We start from the raw sequence: 15,134 nt of genomic DNA, 5'->3' as shown, positions 1-15,134 counted from the left end.
TTTGTTTTCTCGTTGTTCAACGCCATCTGATTTTCCCTAGCCCAGATGTTTATAGAGGCCAGCCCATTTTGTAGGGTATTTTCAACATCCGAATATCTTTTCCCACTAGCTATTTGAGTGGTATCATCAGCATGCATCATGGCGGAGCTACTATGTGTTTTCAGATGTACTGTAGGTCATTTATAAAGATGATTAAGAGGAGTGGTCCAAGTATAGAGCTCTGTGGAACCCCAGAAGTGACGGGACGAGAAGCAAAGAGTTTACCTGCAATATATATGATTTAAACCAGCTACACGCCGGGCTTGACAAGCCATACATACGTAAATTTCTAAGTAGTATGTCGTAGCCAACCAAATTAAAAGCCTTTCGATCGTCAATGAGGGCAAGTCCATTTATCAGTCCGTTGTTATCCATGTTCTTCAGAAGAGTATCGACGAGCTCTATCATCGCAGTCTCGCAAGAGTGGTATGGCCTGAATCCTGATTGCCTGTGAGTTATTAGTTGGTGACTGTTTAAAAAAGCATACAGTTGCACGTGAAAATGGCGCTCAAGGATCTTTGATAGTATTGGAAGAATACTGATAGAACGATTATTATTGATATCCAGGTGATCTCCTGCCTTGAATACTGGCGTTACTCGCGCCTGTTTCCATATGGTAGGAAAAATGGACGGCATGCTCCTCAAAACCTCGTTTTCTGTGCGGTATGCAATATTTTCGATTTTTTTCAGTGCGGTAATACGGTATTTTAAAAAATTTTGTACGATATTGCGGTAATAGGGGACTTGCGCTAAGAGAAAACGTGAACTTTCTGGGTGGCAAATTCAAACCAAAATAATCACAGAAATGAGCGCCTGTCACCACATACAGAAAACGACGAAAAAAATAAAATCTTTAAATGAAACTAAAACATTTCTGAGAAAAGAAATTCTGGCTTTTTTCGTAAGCGCTTAACAAGTTGCTTTTTGTTGCCGTTATTTTCCCGCTAAAAGCCTGAGCGTGCGCTAGTTTGCCACCCAAACAGTCACGTGATCTCTTAGCGCAGTCCCCTATTAGACCCCAACGCCCTCCTTTTATCAGTTATGATTGCATGGGCCTAGCTAGGTGTGTGCGCCGACAACCAAAATGCGGGTTATTGAATGAGGATCTTTTCAAATGACATACTTTTTTTTCAGTGCAATATGGGAGCTTTGCAGCGCAATTTTGGAGCTGGGCTTTTTTACAGTGGAATGTTTTCTCCTAACCCTCAACCCAAACTATAAAATAGTAGCAACAAAACATATTCACAAATAATTCGCTAACTCTTTATTTTATTCTCTCGACAGCAATATATAATGGTTCGGCTTCCGGAGCCAAACTAAATGCATGCACGTTTACGTATATTCTTAGATCTATATGTCACGAACTATATAATGTTCCTAATTTTATCTTAATGATAACTTGTATTCAATTCAAGAGCCAAGTTAAATGCTAATTTAGGTATATTCTTATATCTATTTAAACTATATAATGTTCGTAAATTTTATCTTTAATGATAGCTGGTATTCAATGTTATAAAGTAGCCCTGCTAAACACTTGACATTTTTATACGGTTGAGGCAACGGTTGAAGCAACCTGGAGGTAAGTAAAATTGTTATTCTCTCTAAAATATTTGAAATTTCAGATTTAAAATCAGTATTTTACTTTGATTGTGTAAGTATTCACTTTTTATGTTTTGTTGCGTATACAGTGGTGTAACCTCTAGCAGCTGACCAAAAAAAAATAATAATACAAGACTCTGTAAAGTTGGTCATGGTAATTTACTGTGATTTTCAATTTTCTGCGAACTCTCATCTATAATTTCAAACTGGTGTACCTAACCCTAACCATTACAGTACTATAACGTATAATGAATCATATAATAAAGGATCTACAGATCTTTCTTGTTTTAGTCATTCACACTAACAGTGACGGTCAATGAGAAATATTCAAGAAATTTAAATGACAGAATCCAGAAGCGGATGTTGGAAATTGTCGACGAGAGTTCCCAGAACATTTAAAACCACAGTAATAGAGATGGTCGCTGAAAAGAAATTAAAAGTACAGCGCTTGAGTGGCCAGCCATTTCAGGGAAAATGTGCTAAGTAGAACCACTGCAATTTAGAAAAAGCGATAAAGCAGATGTCCATTATTTATATATCCATCCTGGAATGTTTATATGGCATCCAGAATCATAGACAAATAAAAGCACTCTCCAAATACATATACTTAGCTGCTTTTTCTTAAAATACCTCTAATTTTGTCATAGCTGCTTTGGTAATGAATTCTGTACATTCAATCGAAAATTAAAATTTATTAAACATCCTATCTAAAATAACTAAGAAAAAGACAATGGGAGGCATAATATCGAGTATGCAGACATAACCCTGTAAAGTTATCACTATAAACAAAACAACACATATATATGACACGTATCTATGTGCATAGACCAGATCAGTTTACCAGATAGGCTGTTCCACCGTTTCCAAACCTAATGCCTTGATTTTTACTGAAGCAAAAACTCCTTGTTTTACTGCTTTTTCTCCTTGGATGAGCCTATTTACAAGCAGTCGCAATGGAGGTTAAAACTGGACAACAATAAAACATTCAGCTGAAGGATTTGTTACGTAGTCTTGTCAAAGATCGCCGCTTGTTTTTGGTGACCTCCAAAGATTCCTTCCATACTGTAAACAGAAGAAGAATGTATAAGTAAAAATGATCTAGATCGCAATGTATTTGTTGATGATGAAATCTTCAAACAAGCTATTTTCTAAGTATTTTGTATCTTATTAGATTTATTATTTCATGTTTTTATGCCATAATACAAAAGGACATAATATTCATTTAAAGTTTGCAATACATGTGCGCACATATTGGAAGACTATCATTAAACTCTATTTATAATGATAATCTTTTATTGGGAAGTTTTTCATGAAACATGATTTTCAGAAAAGTCCTAAGATTATGATTAAAAAAATACTAAAGCTTATGATATACTATAACTTATTGTAAAGTAAAGGTTATATAAATTTTATGCCATCATCTAAAGTTAATTGAGGGCTGTTAACAGTAAATACCCTCACTAAACTCACATAGACTCTAAATTGCAACCTAATTTAAACCAGATATTTCTGCAACAGAAGTTTAAGGATGGTTGATCTAAACATCAAATAATTCAATGACAAAAGTGACAAACAGAAGAAGTCCCTGCAATACGTTTATCAAATTAACTCATCAACGTATGATTGGGGAAGCCTTGGTTTGGCTGTACCAAAAGAAGAATAAACAAATCAACTGACTTATAAAGATTCAGTCCTAGTTCCAGTTAGTTCCATCTAGCTGCAGTGCAAGATGGCAATCAGGGAGGATTGGGACAATTATAATGACCTATCATTGATCCTTACTTTTCTTTTCATGGTCTGTCATTGGCATACTAACAATGCTCTGTATTGCATCAACCCACATCTGTCGCTCGTTCTCTGTGTCGGCACTCAAGTTGTAAACCCGATTCGGGGTTTTGAGAGTAAGGCACTGTCCTATAGGCTTATGCTCTGTAGTGATGCCCTCAGTTATGGAGAATCCTTCCTCTTTGGAACCTATGTACACTTCACCCTTTCCAAACGCATCCTAAAAATATAAAGGCTTGTTATGGCCAAATGTAAGCTTGTTATGAGCAAATATAAGCTTGTTATGAGCAAATGTAAGCTTGTTATGAGCAAATATAAAGGCTTGTTATGGCCAAATGTAAGCTTGTTATGAGCAAATATAAAGACATTGTGCACTCCAACCTTTTCAAAGGCATCCCACAAATAGAGAAAGTTTATATTACCAATGAATAAGGATCGGGGGAGGGGGGCTGAATTACAAAGTATGTATGTATGGATAAGTCAGTCATGTAAGGGACGAGGGGGGGGGGGTGTCTTACAAAACCTAAAGGGAATAATTGCGCAGGGCATGACAAAGTAAGATGGCTTACCATTGGTTTATCAAAGTAGAGTAGCCTTCTACCATCAAGCGTGAACCATCTCTTCAACCATCCGTCATTACTCTAAGAAAATCAAAGTCATAGAAACTATTTTCAGATTTGCTACGTTTTGTCCTTTTAAGGACGTTTTGTCCTTTTAAGGATTATTAAAATAATCTGGAAACTACGTTATCTGTCCAGGGGCGTAGGCAGGGGGGTGGCCAACAGGGCCTGGCCCCCCCCTTCAAGCAGCCAAAAATACAGTAAATTTATGAGACATTATCTAAAACACAGGAGATGTTTTGAACGATTACATATGTTGATTTTGCATTTTTCCTAATGTTAAGCGCGGGAGCCCTGTGTCCGAACCGCGCGGGACTAGGGATAGGGTGGCTTTGTGTTTTGTCCAGTTCGGTTTTGTCCGCCACGAACTGCCACGAGTTGTCGTTCTTTTCTTCGTTTAACATTAAAAAATACAGTCCCTCAACAGTCGTAGTCGTCCATATCAGGAGACAAAGCCTTGAAAAGGCCTTTTGGGCCCCCTCCTATTAAAAATCCTTGCTACAATGCTGCTGTCACACAAAACTCTACAGTCTGCACCATTTATTCCATCACGCTGCCACTTTATGCTCGGCTGTACAATACCAACTGACTCTTTAACTACTGCAGCAAGATTGTATAAACTCTACTTATTGTTTTTTAAACTGATGTTTATGACATACCTTGGATAAATTATCCGAAATCGAGCTGGAAAAAAAGCTCAGGCCGAGCTTAAGAGACCAAAAAAGCTCGGGCTAGTTTCCGAAATTTGACAAAAAGCTTGGGCTTGGATTCCAAAATCCAGGTCTCTGTGCCTTGGCAAGTCTTGGATTTACCTATCGCTACCCCTTCTAAGACCCATTTCCATCGGCTAATTCAAGTATTAAGAAACTTTCAATCAAGTATTATTAATAAAGTCTCAGACTTTAATCATGGTTGGTTATTTTGAAGTTTTCTTGTAAATAAGCTGCCACATTTTTAACAATGGAGTGGTTGATCGACATTCTTTAAAGTTTATTTACAAAATTCCTCCACAACCCAGTACTAGTATATATCTTATGTAAATATCATTAATTACTAACCTTTGGACCAGTCTTGTGTAGATAGCCTTCCATCAAGAAGTCTTTGGACAATAGGTGACTAACCTTTAACAGTAAGGCATACTTTTGGTCATTTTTCTATTTGCATGGGAATCATTATACTGTTGGGCATCTAGACAGGACTAAAAGCACATTTGCCACTGGATCTTTCACAATTAAATTATAATTGTTTACAAGCAACAAGATCAAATCATTATTTTACACAATGGTGAGAATTGTGTAAATTTTTGAAAATGTTAAAAGCAAAAAATATTTGTATAACATGTAACAAGTCAACAAGTCGTACGACTAGAATTTTGAGCTGTTCAAATAATAATTCAAATCTGTTCACACATATGCCTAGAAAAATAACAAGCTATCAGTCCTGACTTACATCCTCATGCTTAACTCCTGGTTTGTTCAAACCTAAAAGGTTCAGCTTGGCCGCTCTGATTGCCATGTACCAATCAACTATATCCTACAATGCAGGTTAAATAAGTTAAAACATGTTACAACCTAAGTACTTAAAAAATCCCAGTTTGCTAAATAAAGCAGGCTTATTGCTAATGAATACCAATCTGCTCTACCTTTCCTGAATCTGAGCACACAAAGTAGTTCCTCGTTTTGCCTTCCTTCACCCACGTAAACTGTAAGCTGTTTGGCTTATCGGACTTCTCCTCAGCAAACACAACATTGACTTCCGTGATTTTCAAGACATCCTTTGGATGGGGATCCTGAAAAAAATATCAACAAAATGCAAAATGCATAAGTAACCTTGGGGTTGCTCCCAGAGGGGGTGAGGGGGGGGGGGGGGGGGGAGAAAAGTAGAGGTGGGTGATTGACCTATCTAAGGATATGAAATTCTACCAACTATCTCTTAGGGGGTCTAATGCTAATGGCTACCCAAATCACCTGAAATGTATTTTACAATAAACCACTTATCAACTGATAGGTAAATACTTCCGGTTTTATTGACAGTAACATTTAAAGGGTCCATCAGCCAATTAAAATGGGCATTCTTCCAGCAATACTAAACAAGAAGCATCCAACAAATGGCTTGACAGTCTACAGGAGAAACCTACCGCAACTAGGTATGTATCTGATCCCAATTCAATTTAGGAAATTCATTTCTTTTTAGCTGCTATCTCTTAGGGGTAAGAATTTGCTTTAGTCTTCTATTTTGCACAGGGCTTGAGTTACATCACTTCCACTAGAGAGTGTCAAGTCCTCATTACTCAAAGTACTCGAGAATCAAGACTCACACTTCTAATGAGGTAATTCAGAACAACGCCACTCACCTGTTTTAGAATGATGACTCAAACATGCGAGGTCTCAAGAAACAACGGAGTCATTTTTTCTCGTAGCAAAATTTGTAACAAATCAATGAGTTGATACTCAAGAGTCACTCAAAGTAGAATATGCATGGTGGTAGCAAGTGGCGGTTATGTTACTGGAGACCCGCTGTACCGGTATCAGCACACCATCTTAGTCTTCTAGACTATACTACACTTCTAGTTAAACTGAGTATAAAAGTAACATTAAGCAATATGAGTACTCACAGTTGCTTGCAAGAAGTAACATAAACTGTTTTCATCTTGATTTAGGACAAACAACTTGTCCTTCCATTGATTTTCATCCTTCTTTTTCTTTTTGAGAATTCCTGTTTTGGAGCCTAGAAAATAAAATAGATAAAATAAATGCCCTGTAACAAGCTGGTAAAAGAGGCATGGGGTGATCTTATCTTGAAAGGGCTTAAAACCCTAATTTCAATAACACTGCAGGGGTCATAACTGGCCTTGAGAAAAGAGGGAAGGGCTTATAATTACCATAATAATAATGACAACTGACCTTCTTTCTAACGTTTCCTATATTTTCATTGTCAAAACATTGGTCATGACAATTGAGAAATTTTATATAATAAAGTATGTGTTTTTTATTTTGAAATTTAGGTGTTGAAGCTATACTGCAGCTTTAAGATGAATCAATCAAAATATCCTTAATAGTTGTGTTCATTAACCAGAGATAAATGAATACTGTATGTTTCACCAAAAACAGCTCCTTTACCCATTTTTGTTTGCCTTCGATAAGACTTCTTTTGGGCAGCATACATAATTATAGATTTATAATTACAAAAAGGAAATAACATGAAAAATGTTTGTTTGCAATCTTAGGCCAATGAGAGAACGCATACACATTATAATGTTATTAGCGAGCGAGGAGAATGGTTCATACAATCAATCAATTTTACATCAGTTAAAAGGGTTTTCCCAAGCGCAGCTTTGATTTGTAGCACATATGGAATTCTTTATTTGGCAATTTTTGGTAGAAATTAGCATAATTTATAGGTGGTTGTACAGAGAAAGGCTGACAATATTATTTATATATTTTTTAATACTGCATGAGGCACTTGGGGCATATTCACCCCCAATATTTTCAAATATAACAAGGAGATGACCAGTAGGGGCGTGGCAGTGCCCCCCAATATTCCGAGACCTGCTAAGGCTCTCTTGAGGGCTTCTGGAATTACGCGCTTGTGCAGAAGAGCGTAATTTGGCCTTATCCGTGTAATCCACAAATTTCCACGTAATCCCGCGTAAATTGGCAAGATTTTGAAAGACAAAACATTTAAATGCACAGCTGATGTGTTCTTTTAGGGTTCTTACCTCTATTCCTCGTAAAAAAAAGACAGATATTCTTTGTAAGAGTGCGATATTTCGAACTAAATTTCGAAAATAAATAAAATGACTAGGCGTTCTTTGCTGAACTGCGAAGGCCTAATAATAAAATACCTTTTTAATTGGCTGGTGGCTAGGTGTATTTCGCACAAAAAATAAACCTTTTCAAGTTATTTCGTGCTTTCCTTCGGCATAAAATGTAGTTTGGGCGTAACAGTTGATATTCCGTGCAATTAAGCATGCAATTTAGTAAAGAATTGTTTTTTTAAAGAAAAATATATTGCTAAATCCCACGTTATTCAGCGTGTAATGATTGATTTTCCGCATAATTTAGCACGTAATTTAGCAAAGAATCCCGCGTAATTTTGAGGTTTTTTTTTTCCGCATAATTCCAGAAGCCCTGTCTCCTAATACCTGATAAGTAACAAGGCTCGGGAGCACCATCTATGAATTCTTTTCTTTCATATTTTGCCCGGATCCACTGCTCCCTCAAAACACTGAAAAAGAAGACACGATAAGATAATTAAAAAGATTCCAACTTATTACAATAACATCTCCATCTCACATGATAATTTTTCATATTTCTCCAGTGTTGTTATTTGAGGTAATCACTACAAATATCAACTCTAATTCTTCTCCTATAAAAATAATCCCACCTGGGTTTTCCAAATGGAAAGAATAATATTAGGATAAAAATAATAATAATAATAATAACAATAAAAATACTAATAGTAACAAGGGTTACACAGAAAAACTGATAAAGTTATGGCCTTCCTAAGATTACAATTAAATCAAATTAATTAAACAACTACTACAGTATTGTTAAAAGGCTAAAAAGTCATTACTATTTTTTATTTACAAAAATGTTTTAGAAAAGCTGGCCACTTAGCATAAGAGGTTCACTGTTCAGATTGCTATTTGTTATGAACATTGAAAATACAAAAAAGAACGTTGATTTAAATTGAACGGATTAGATAGTTTAGACAATTGTTTAGTTAAGTCACCACGGCTTCCTCTATTTTGAGCACAGCCACCCTCTCCTATGATTAGACTGATAAGATTTATTGTAGTTTACGCATTTCCCTTTGAGTAAGAGTTTAGGAATGAGGCACGTCCTACTTTAGGACACGTCCCACCTGCCTATAAATTATAGTACCCATTTAGCAATCTTTAAGAGTTGAGCAGAGAAACCGAAGAGAGAAGAGTTGAGTTGAGAGCCAGAGAAGCAGAGTTAGAGAAGTCAGAGTAAAGTTTGAAGAGTTACAAGCTTACTTGGAGTTGTATTTCTTTAAGTCCCGGAGACGAGATCAGACGTAAGTTGAATTTGTAAATATTGATTTAGCCTTTTTGCGATTTACAGAACTGCCTGTAGTCCTTAGGTTTTTATCCTAAATTTGTGAATTGTTAATTACTTCATAGGTTATCACCGCATGTGTTCGATAGTTGGACGAGTTGATTGTAATAAACGCTGTTAAATCAAGCTTGGATGACTGTCCTACACTGTGGTTGACACTAAAACGAGCCCACTGCACACTTCCCACAAGTCGCTGCTTTGGAACCGCTTATATTGACTTTTTATTACTAGGAGGTTCCATTCCATTCTAGGAGGTTCCATTCCATTTTAGGAGGTTCCGTTCCATTCCATTCTAGGAGGTTCCAGACTTCTGGTGGGCACTGACACATTTCCTAGCCATGGTGGGGGACTAATTATACGCCAATTATAGATAGCATGTTTTTTAATTCCTTATTGGCCTAGCTGTCAAGATGGCCCTGGTACATAGCCTAGTCCAACTGTAACATAGCTATTTTAGTAACCTTTTTTTAAATACACAATAAAATCCACGAAATCAATCAATGTGATAAGTGCTTAGTAAACTTACTGAGGGTCGGTACACTTTGGTCGTCTGTAACAAATGGGGACATTCTTTGCCCAAATTGCGTTAGATTTCTCATTTCCGTTTTCTATCATAAACTGCAAGGGATAACAAAAAGTATTAAAAAAATTCACATCAAGACCAATAATTCTTACTTGATATATAAAATAACCAACTTAGTGACAATCATAAATGACGTAATATGATAAGTTAAGTAAATTGCAGCTATTATCAATTTCATAATTTGAAGTTAGGAATTTAATGTATTTACTTCCGCCAATTCAATAAATAAAAACAAATAAATCCTTCTATGGACGATTTTAAAATAGATTAATGTTTATAAAGTACTAAAATGTTTTCAAGTTTTGCATACTGATGAGGAAGCGGAAAATTTCGTATGCAAAAAAATCCCCAAAAATGTTTGTTCCCGCTGCCTTGTCGGTTACACACATGCATGGTGCATTTCATCGCAAATAATAAATTCTTACTTGTAAACGTTCATCTGTCCACGTGTCCAATCTGAGCGACTTGACAACAGAAATCTGTGTTCCTAAATTACGATGAACCCCACTGCAAGTGATGCATATAAAAATGCCTTTGCTTGCTGAAGCCCACTCGGGGTCTGTGAATCAAACAGAACAGATATTAAACACAGACAGTCTCACAGTTAATTCCATCTTAGAAAGAAAACTAACAAAATTACTCACGTTTAGCCCCGCAGTCAGCGCATGTATTGTTTCCTGGGCGTTTTGCCAGCTCTAAAAGGGCATTTCGGTTTTTCTCCATCCTAAAAAGCGGTGGAAATTACATTCGTTCTGGGCTGTGTTGCGTCTGCTTGCTTGTATTCTTCACTTGTTTCTTCGGTAAGTCTTCAGTTACATCGCAAAAATGCCGATTACAGTACCATATTTGATATTATCGAAACTTGTACAAACAATAGATATACACAGAACGAGAGTAGATTAATACATTAGAGGCTCTCCTCTGTGCTTTGTCTCCATGAAATTAAACCTCGAATCTAAAAGTGAAGAACTTTACGATCTCGTGCCGATCATAAATCGAGTATTATCCGATGGCCATATATGGTCCGTTAGCACTCGCAAAAACTCGCATGTGCCTCGAGAGTTGTTGTGCGGTAGACATGTGCAAAATGTGTGGAGGAAGTTGGTAAAATTCGTCTGGTAAATCGTGACTTTCCCCCTCCCCATACCCTCAGGACTTTATTCGGTGAGTTTTCTATAACAATGAGACTAATCTTTTTGGTAAATTACCTCGTGTTTTCTTCACGTATCTGTTTCGTCTCAGAGTTGTTTCATTGCGTTTCACTCGTTTTACACCAGGGGGCATAAAAAAACAACAAACCGTGGCCTCCCACGTAAACACAAGTGTCTGGTGTAGATTGCTTATCGGAATTTTATTAATAAGGTTAAACTGTAAAGTAGATCCACAGCACTTGCAATTGTATTGCCAACATCAACACAAAAACAACGTCAATCTTGGCTGCTGTATACTGGCGATATCAGCTAACATATTGCTAGTACGCTTCTGTGACCAATGACAGCAAACTGCAACTCTAAGAAATGGAATTGAAACGAAAAAGTGCCATCACTGCAATAATATAAACACCGTAAAGCTCAGAATTTTTAAGAGTTGGAGTTGTTTGATGATTCTCCACACCTCTTCTTTTCCTGTATAGTAGAGAGCTTAGGTTTTGGTGATGGGTATCAAAATCAAAGAACCCATTCCCTTTAAGCCCCATGCCAATATCAGCAAGCATTGTTGAGAAGTGCTGATGTCTATTGACAGCAAGATAAGGGAATTGTTGTTAAACTACCTCACAGTATGGCCAGGCAAGCGGATCAACGCTGTTTGTTGTTTACTCGAAAAACCGGTTTGGCGATTATGACATCATCTTCCAGCATGTGCGCTTTCAGAGCTGTCAAAGTCTGTTTAAAAATAGTCAAATTTGTTCGGGACTCGTGAACACAAATGCTCGCTTGAGAGGTTGCATGCTGTTATCCCTTGAAGTTGTCGTTTCTTGATATGTGAATCGACGAGGGATTTCAAGGGACAAACAGCGATTACTATAGGTTTCGCCGAGTAGTTCAGCAATCGTTTTGATTTTAACACAACACATAGCAACGCTATCACTTGAAAGCACAAAGACTTTCCCCAGCCCTTTGGAAGAACGACAAACATGTCTTTCTCTCTCAATAAGTGCTACTATTGCTCCTTTCTGTCCCTTTTTTAACTGTTTGATGTCGGGAAATTTAAATGCTAGGGTTTCTGAAAATGATTCTTCTATGGTTATTCTAGTAGTTGTGTCGGCCATTGGCATTGAGTGTATGTGAAAAACCGGTTTTATCACAACCTAGGTCATGTGTCATGGATAGACAAATCAGCATGTGCCTTACTGGATTAGTTATTGCCAGTCAATCAACTTCTGAGTACAAAATCTGTACTCAAGGAACTCACAAACCCTATCTGTCACCCCAGAGGCTTGTCGCTTCGCTCCTCGTAGTCAGCCCATAGTAAACAAACGAAGACTAAGCTCGAGACTCTGGTACCCAGGGTATGTAATCATAGGTTCGACAGGAAGATTCCGTTTAATGCATATTGAAGCGTTTCTTTGCCTTGCTGGTTGGCTAGCCAAGTTCAAATCGCTTAGATAGCAGGCTCGTACACAGGGGGGTGGGCAGGGTTTGAGGTGCGCTTACACAGAGGGTGGGCAGGGTTTGAGGTGCGTGTACACAGGGGGGTGGGCAGGGTTTGAGGTGTGCATACACAGGGGGGTGGGCAGGGTTTGAGGTGCGCGTACACAGGGGGGTGGGCAGGGTTTGAGGTGTGCATACACAGGGGGGTGGGCAGGGTTTGAGGTGCGCATACACATTGGGGTGGGCAGGGTTTGAGGTGCGCGTACACAGGGGGGTGGGCAGGGTGCGCTTACCCCCCTTGGCCGCCAAAAAGTGTTTCATTTCATATTAAGGAATCTTCAAATACTATGCTTTTTCCATATGATACTGATGACGGCGCACCCCCCCCCCCCCCCTGGCCAATCCTGGGTATGCGCCTGGATCACAAGTTTTATATAACATCGCACCCTAAGAAACTGAATCAAGCCTTGTTAAATACTCCTATTTTATCTTTTTTTTTTTGGCCCTAATAGATAGCATTTGAGAAAATTGGGTGGAATTGTAAGTGAGTCCCTCTCCTCTGGGTTACTCACCAAGTAGAGTTGTATTGGTATCATCTCTTATTGTCAAAAATATTATTGTAGGTGAAATTGCAGTAGACGTACCATGGACTCTGAAGATGAAGAAAGAAAAGCAGAAGAGAAGAGAATAAAAATGGAGAGAAAAAGGGCAAAAAAGCTTCAGAGTAACATTTCAAGTGATGGTGATGATGATGGTGGGGAGAAAAAAGAGAAAAGGAAGAAAATGAAAAAGGAAAAGGAAAGAAAAGGTGTCCCAGAAGATGCAGACACAGAAATGAAAAAGAAAGAGCATAAGGAAAAGGAAATATTTGAACCAGAGCAGAAAAAGAAAAAGAAAGACAAGAAAGCAGGCAAGGTTAGAGATGACAGAGCAAGAAAGGGCTCAGATAGTGAGGGAGGCTCAGATGAAAGAAAATGTGAAGACAGGAAAGATAAGACAAGGAAAAAGAAACGAAAGCATGACAGCTCAGAAGATTCAGATGATAATTCATCAGATGTCTCGGCTAAGAAAAAACAGTGCAAAGAGGAAAGAAAGAGGAAAAGGCATAAATTAAGCTGTGAAAGTTCCAGTTGTGAGGAAAGCTCAGACAGTGAGAAAAGACTGAAAAAGGAAAAGAATAAGGAAAAACAAAGAGACTCAAGTGAAAGCTCAAGTGATTCTGAGGATGACAGAAAGAGAAGAAAGAAGAAAGTGAAGAAAGATAAAAAACAGAAAGCCAAAGATAGCAGTGAAAGTTTAAGTGATTCTAAGGATGACGGAGAGAGGAGAAAGAAGAAAGTCAAGAAAGAGATAAAACACAAAGCCAAAGATAGCAGTGAAAGCTCAAGTGATTCTGAGGATGACAGAGAGAGAAAAGAAAGGAAAAAGAAAAATAAAAAGGAGAAAAAACACAAATCTAAAGAAACCAGCTCAAGTGAATCTAATAAAAGCTCAGACAGTGAGGAAAAGGCGAAATCTAAGAAAAATAAAAAGGATAAGAAGAACGACAAAGATTCAAGCAAGAAATCAAGTGTGAAGGGCACAGAGGAAACTCCTCCAATCACAGCCAACAAGGTTTGAATGCTTAAGTGATTTTTTTGCTATAAATTTAAAACAAATGATCATATTATGACCACAAGTTTTTTTCTTCTATTAAGTATTTTGTTTGTTAGAAAAATTATAACCCTGAACCAAAGTGCTCGGAACAAAACTTGGAAACCATCTCTCCTTCCCTGCTAGAAGTTGGGTTTTATGTCTTTTTTCCTTGTCTTGTTCCAGTTCAACAATTGGGAGAATGCAAGTTTTGGAAGTGACGAAAGGAAAGAAAAGTTCCTTCGCCTGATGGGCGGATTCAAGAAAGGTAACCAGTTGACTCTGCCTGCCAGTAGCAGCAACACCAAGCCATCTTCAAGTTTCAGTGCATTGTCCAAGAAACAAGAGGTCAAATTAAACAAGGCTCTGGAGAATCAGTTTGAGCGAGCAATGGAGTTTAGACGGATGGGCAGAGGGAAAGGACTTGGGTACGACCCTGACGCTGACCCAAGTAACAAGGATTTCTATATTGATAAGACTGCGAGCAGATCCACAAAGTTTTAGTTCCATGGAGTATAGGTGTAAGGGCAGGGGACAAACCCTTGAATTCAAGCCTGATACTGACCCTAATAACAAGGATTTCTATATTGATAAGTCTATGAGTAGATCCACAAAGTGTTACTTCCATGGGGTTTAGGTCCAGGGGAGGCGGAAGTGGAGGAGCGGGGCACCAACTCCCACTTTTGAAAGCACCACCTACCCCTACCCCCAACTTTTGCCCCCCCCCCTCCCCCCACACTTATGGGACCACTCCACCTCCCCTGAGGTTGAAAGGTAGCCTGATGCAGACCCCAGTAGCAAATAGTTATATATTGATAAGACTAGACTTACACTACTGTCTAGTATGTAATCGCTCTGTCACGCCGTGCCTTTGAGTATAGGTTTATTGTGTGACAGCGGTCAGAGCTGCATAACACAGAGTCTTAGAGTCGCAGATTTCATTGATATCAAAAGGGCTACTGTAGTTGACAAATAGATATAATTTTTTAACATGCGTTTGTATTTTAATCTACTGATGCCGTCACAGTAAATCATGAACAAAAAAGTATGCAAGGAGTGTGACACACAAACACACACTCACTTTCCCATGCTCCGCGGTGCCTGACTATGGAATTCTCTATTGAACGAATTATTTTCATGATACATACCGCTATGTTTTGCATTTTCTCGGGTGCAAATTAAAGACGATATATGACAGGAA

At 38.1% G+C, this 15,134-nt stretch overlaps 2 protein-coding genes across 4 annotated transcripts; one reads left to right on the top strand and one right to left on the bottom strand.

Annotated features, from left to right (window-relative positions):
• Positions 1-1,288: 1,288 nt before the first annotated feature.
• LOC5520210 (arf-GAP with dual PH domain-containing protein 1) lies at positions 1,289-10,646 on the bottom strand. The gene is made up of 11 exons (XM_001639932.3): positions 10,355-10,646; positions 10,136-10,269; positions 9,654-9,745; positions 8,188-8,270; positions 6,658-6,770; positions 5,686-5,832; positions 5,493-5,576; positions 5,102-5,164; positions 3,993-4,064; positions 3,421-3,643; positions 1,289-2,700 (listed from the first exon to the last, which is right to left on the bottom strand). Exons 1-11 carry the CDS (start codon positions 10,431-10,433, stop codon positions 2,624-2,626), a joined length of 1,167 nt encoding a protein of 388 aa, XP_001639982.3. The 5' UTR covers positions 10,434-10,646; the 3' UTR covers positions 1,289-2,623.
• An 87-nt stretch (positions 10,647-10,733) lies between these two features.
• On the top strand, positions 10,734-15,134 carry LOC5520209 (uncharacterized protein DDB_G0283697). 3 transcript variants are annotated; one of them, XM_032365208.2, is made up of 4 exons: positions 10,749-10,874; positions 12,144-12,219; positions 12,925-13,915; positions 14,120-15,134. In XM_032365208.2, the coding sequence occupies exons 3-4, from the start codon at positions 12,947-12,949 to the stop codon at positions 14,435-14,437; spliced, it is 1,287 nt and encodes a 428-aa protein (XP_032221099.2). In that variant the 5' UTR covers positions 10,749-10,874; positions 12,144-12,219; positions 12,925-12,946; the 3' UTR covers positions 14,438-15,134. The 3 variants fall into 3 exon arrangements, with proteins under 3 accessions (XP_032221098.2, XP_032221099.2, XP_001640063.2); XM_001640013.3 differs by having other exon boundaries at positions 10,750-10,874; positions 12,023-12,219; XM_032365207.2 differs by lacking the exon at positions 12,144-12,219 and having other exon boundaries at positions 10,734-10,874; positions 14,120-14,923.

The sequence above is a fragment of the Nematostella vectensis genome, chromosome 12 (assembly GCF_932526225.1).
Source record: "Nematostella vectensis chromosome 12, jaNemVect1.1, whole genome shotgun sequence".
NCBI lineage: Eukaryota > Metazoa > Cnidaria > Anthozoa > Actiniaria > Edwardsiidae > Nematostella > Nematostella vectensis.
Note: the sequence above shows the minus strand (reverse complement) of the source record. Positions and strands in the feature narration are given on the sequence as shown.

Excerpts from the sequence above, each read along its gene's own strand:
- LOC5520210 (XM_001639932.3), bottom strand. The coding sequence starts at position 10,433 with ATGGAGAAAAACCGAAATGCCCTTTTAGAGCTGGCAAAACGCCCAGGA. Across the intron at positions 10,270-10,354 it reads CGCTGACTGCGGGGCTAAAC|ACCCCGAGTGGGCTTCAGCA; the intron begins GTGAGTAATTTT and ends TTTGATTCACAG. Across the intron at positions 5,833-6,657 it reads GTTACTTCTTGCAAGCAACT|GATCCCCATCCAAAGGATGT; the intron begins GTGAGTACTCAT and ends TATTTTTTTCAG.
- LOC5520209 (XM_032365208.2), top strand. The coding sequence starts at position 12,947 with ATGGACTCTGAAGATGAAGAAAGAAAAGCAGAAGAGAAGAGAATAAAA. Across the intron at positions 13,916-14,119 it reads CTCCAATCACAGCCAACAAG|TTCAACAATTGGGAGAATGC; the intron begins GTTTGAATGCTT and ends GTCTTGTTCCAG.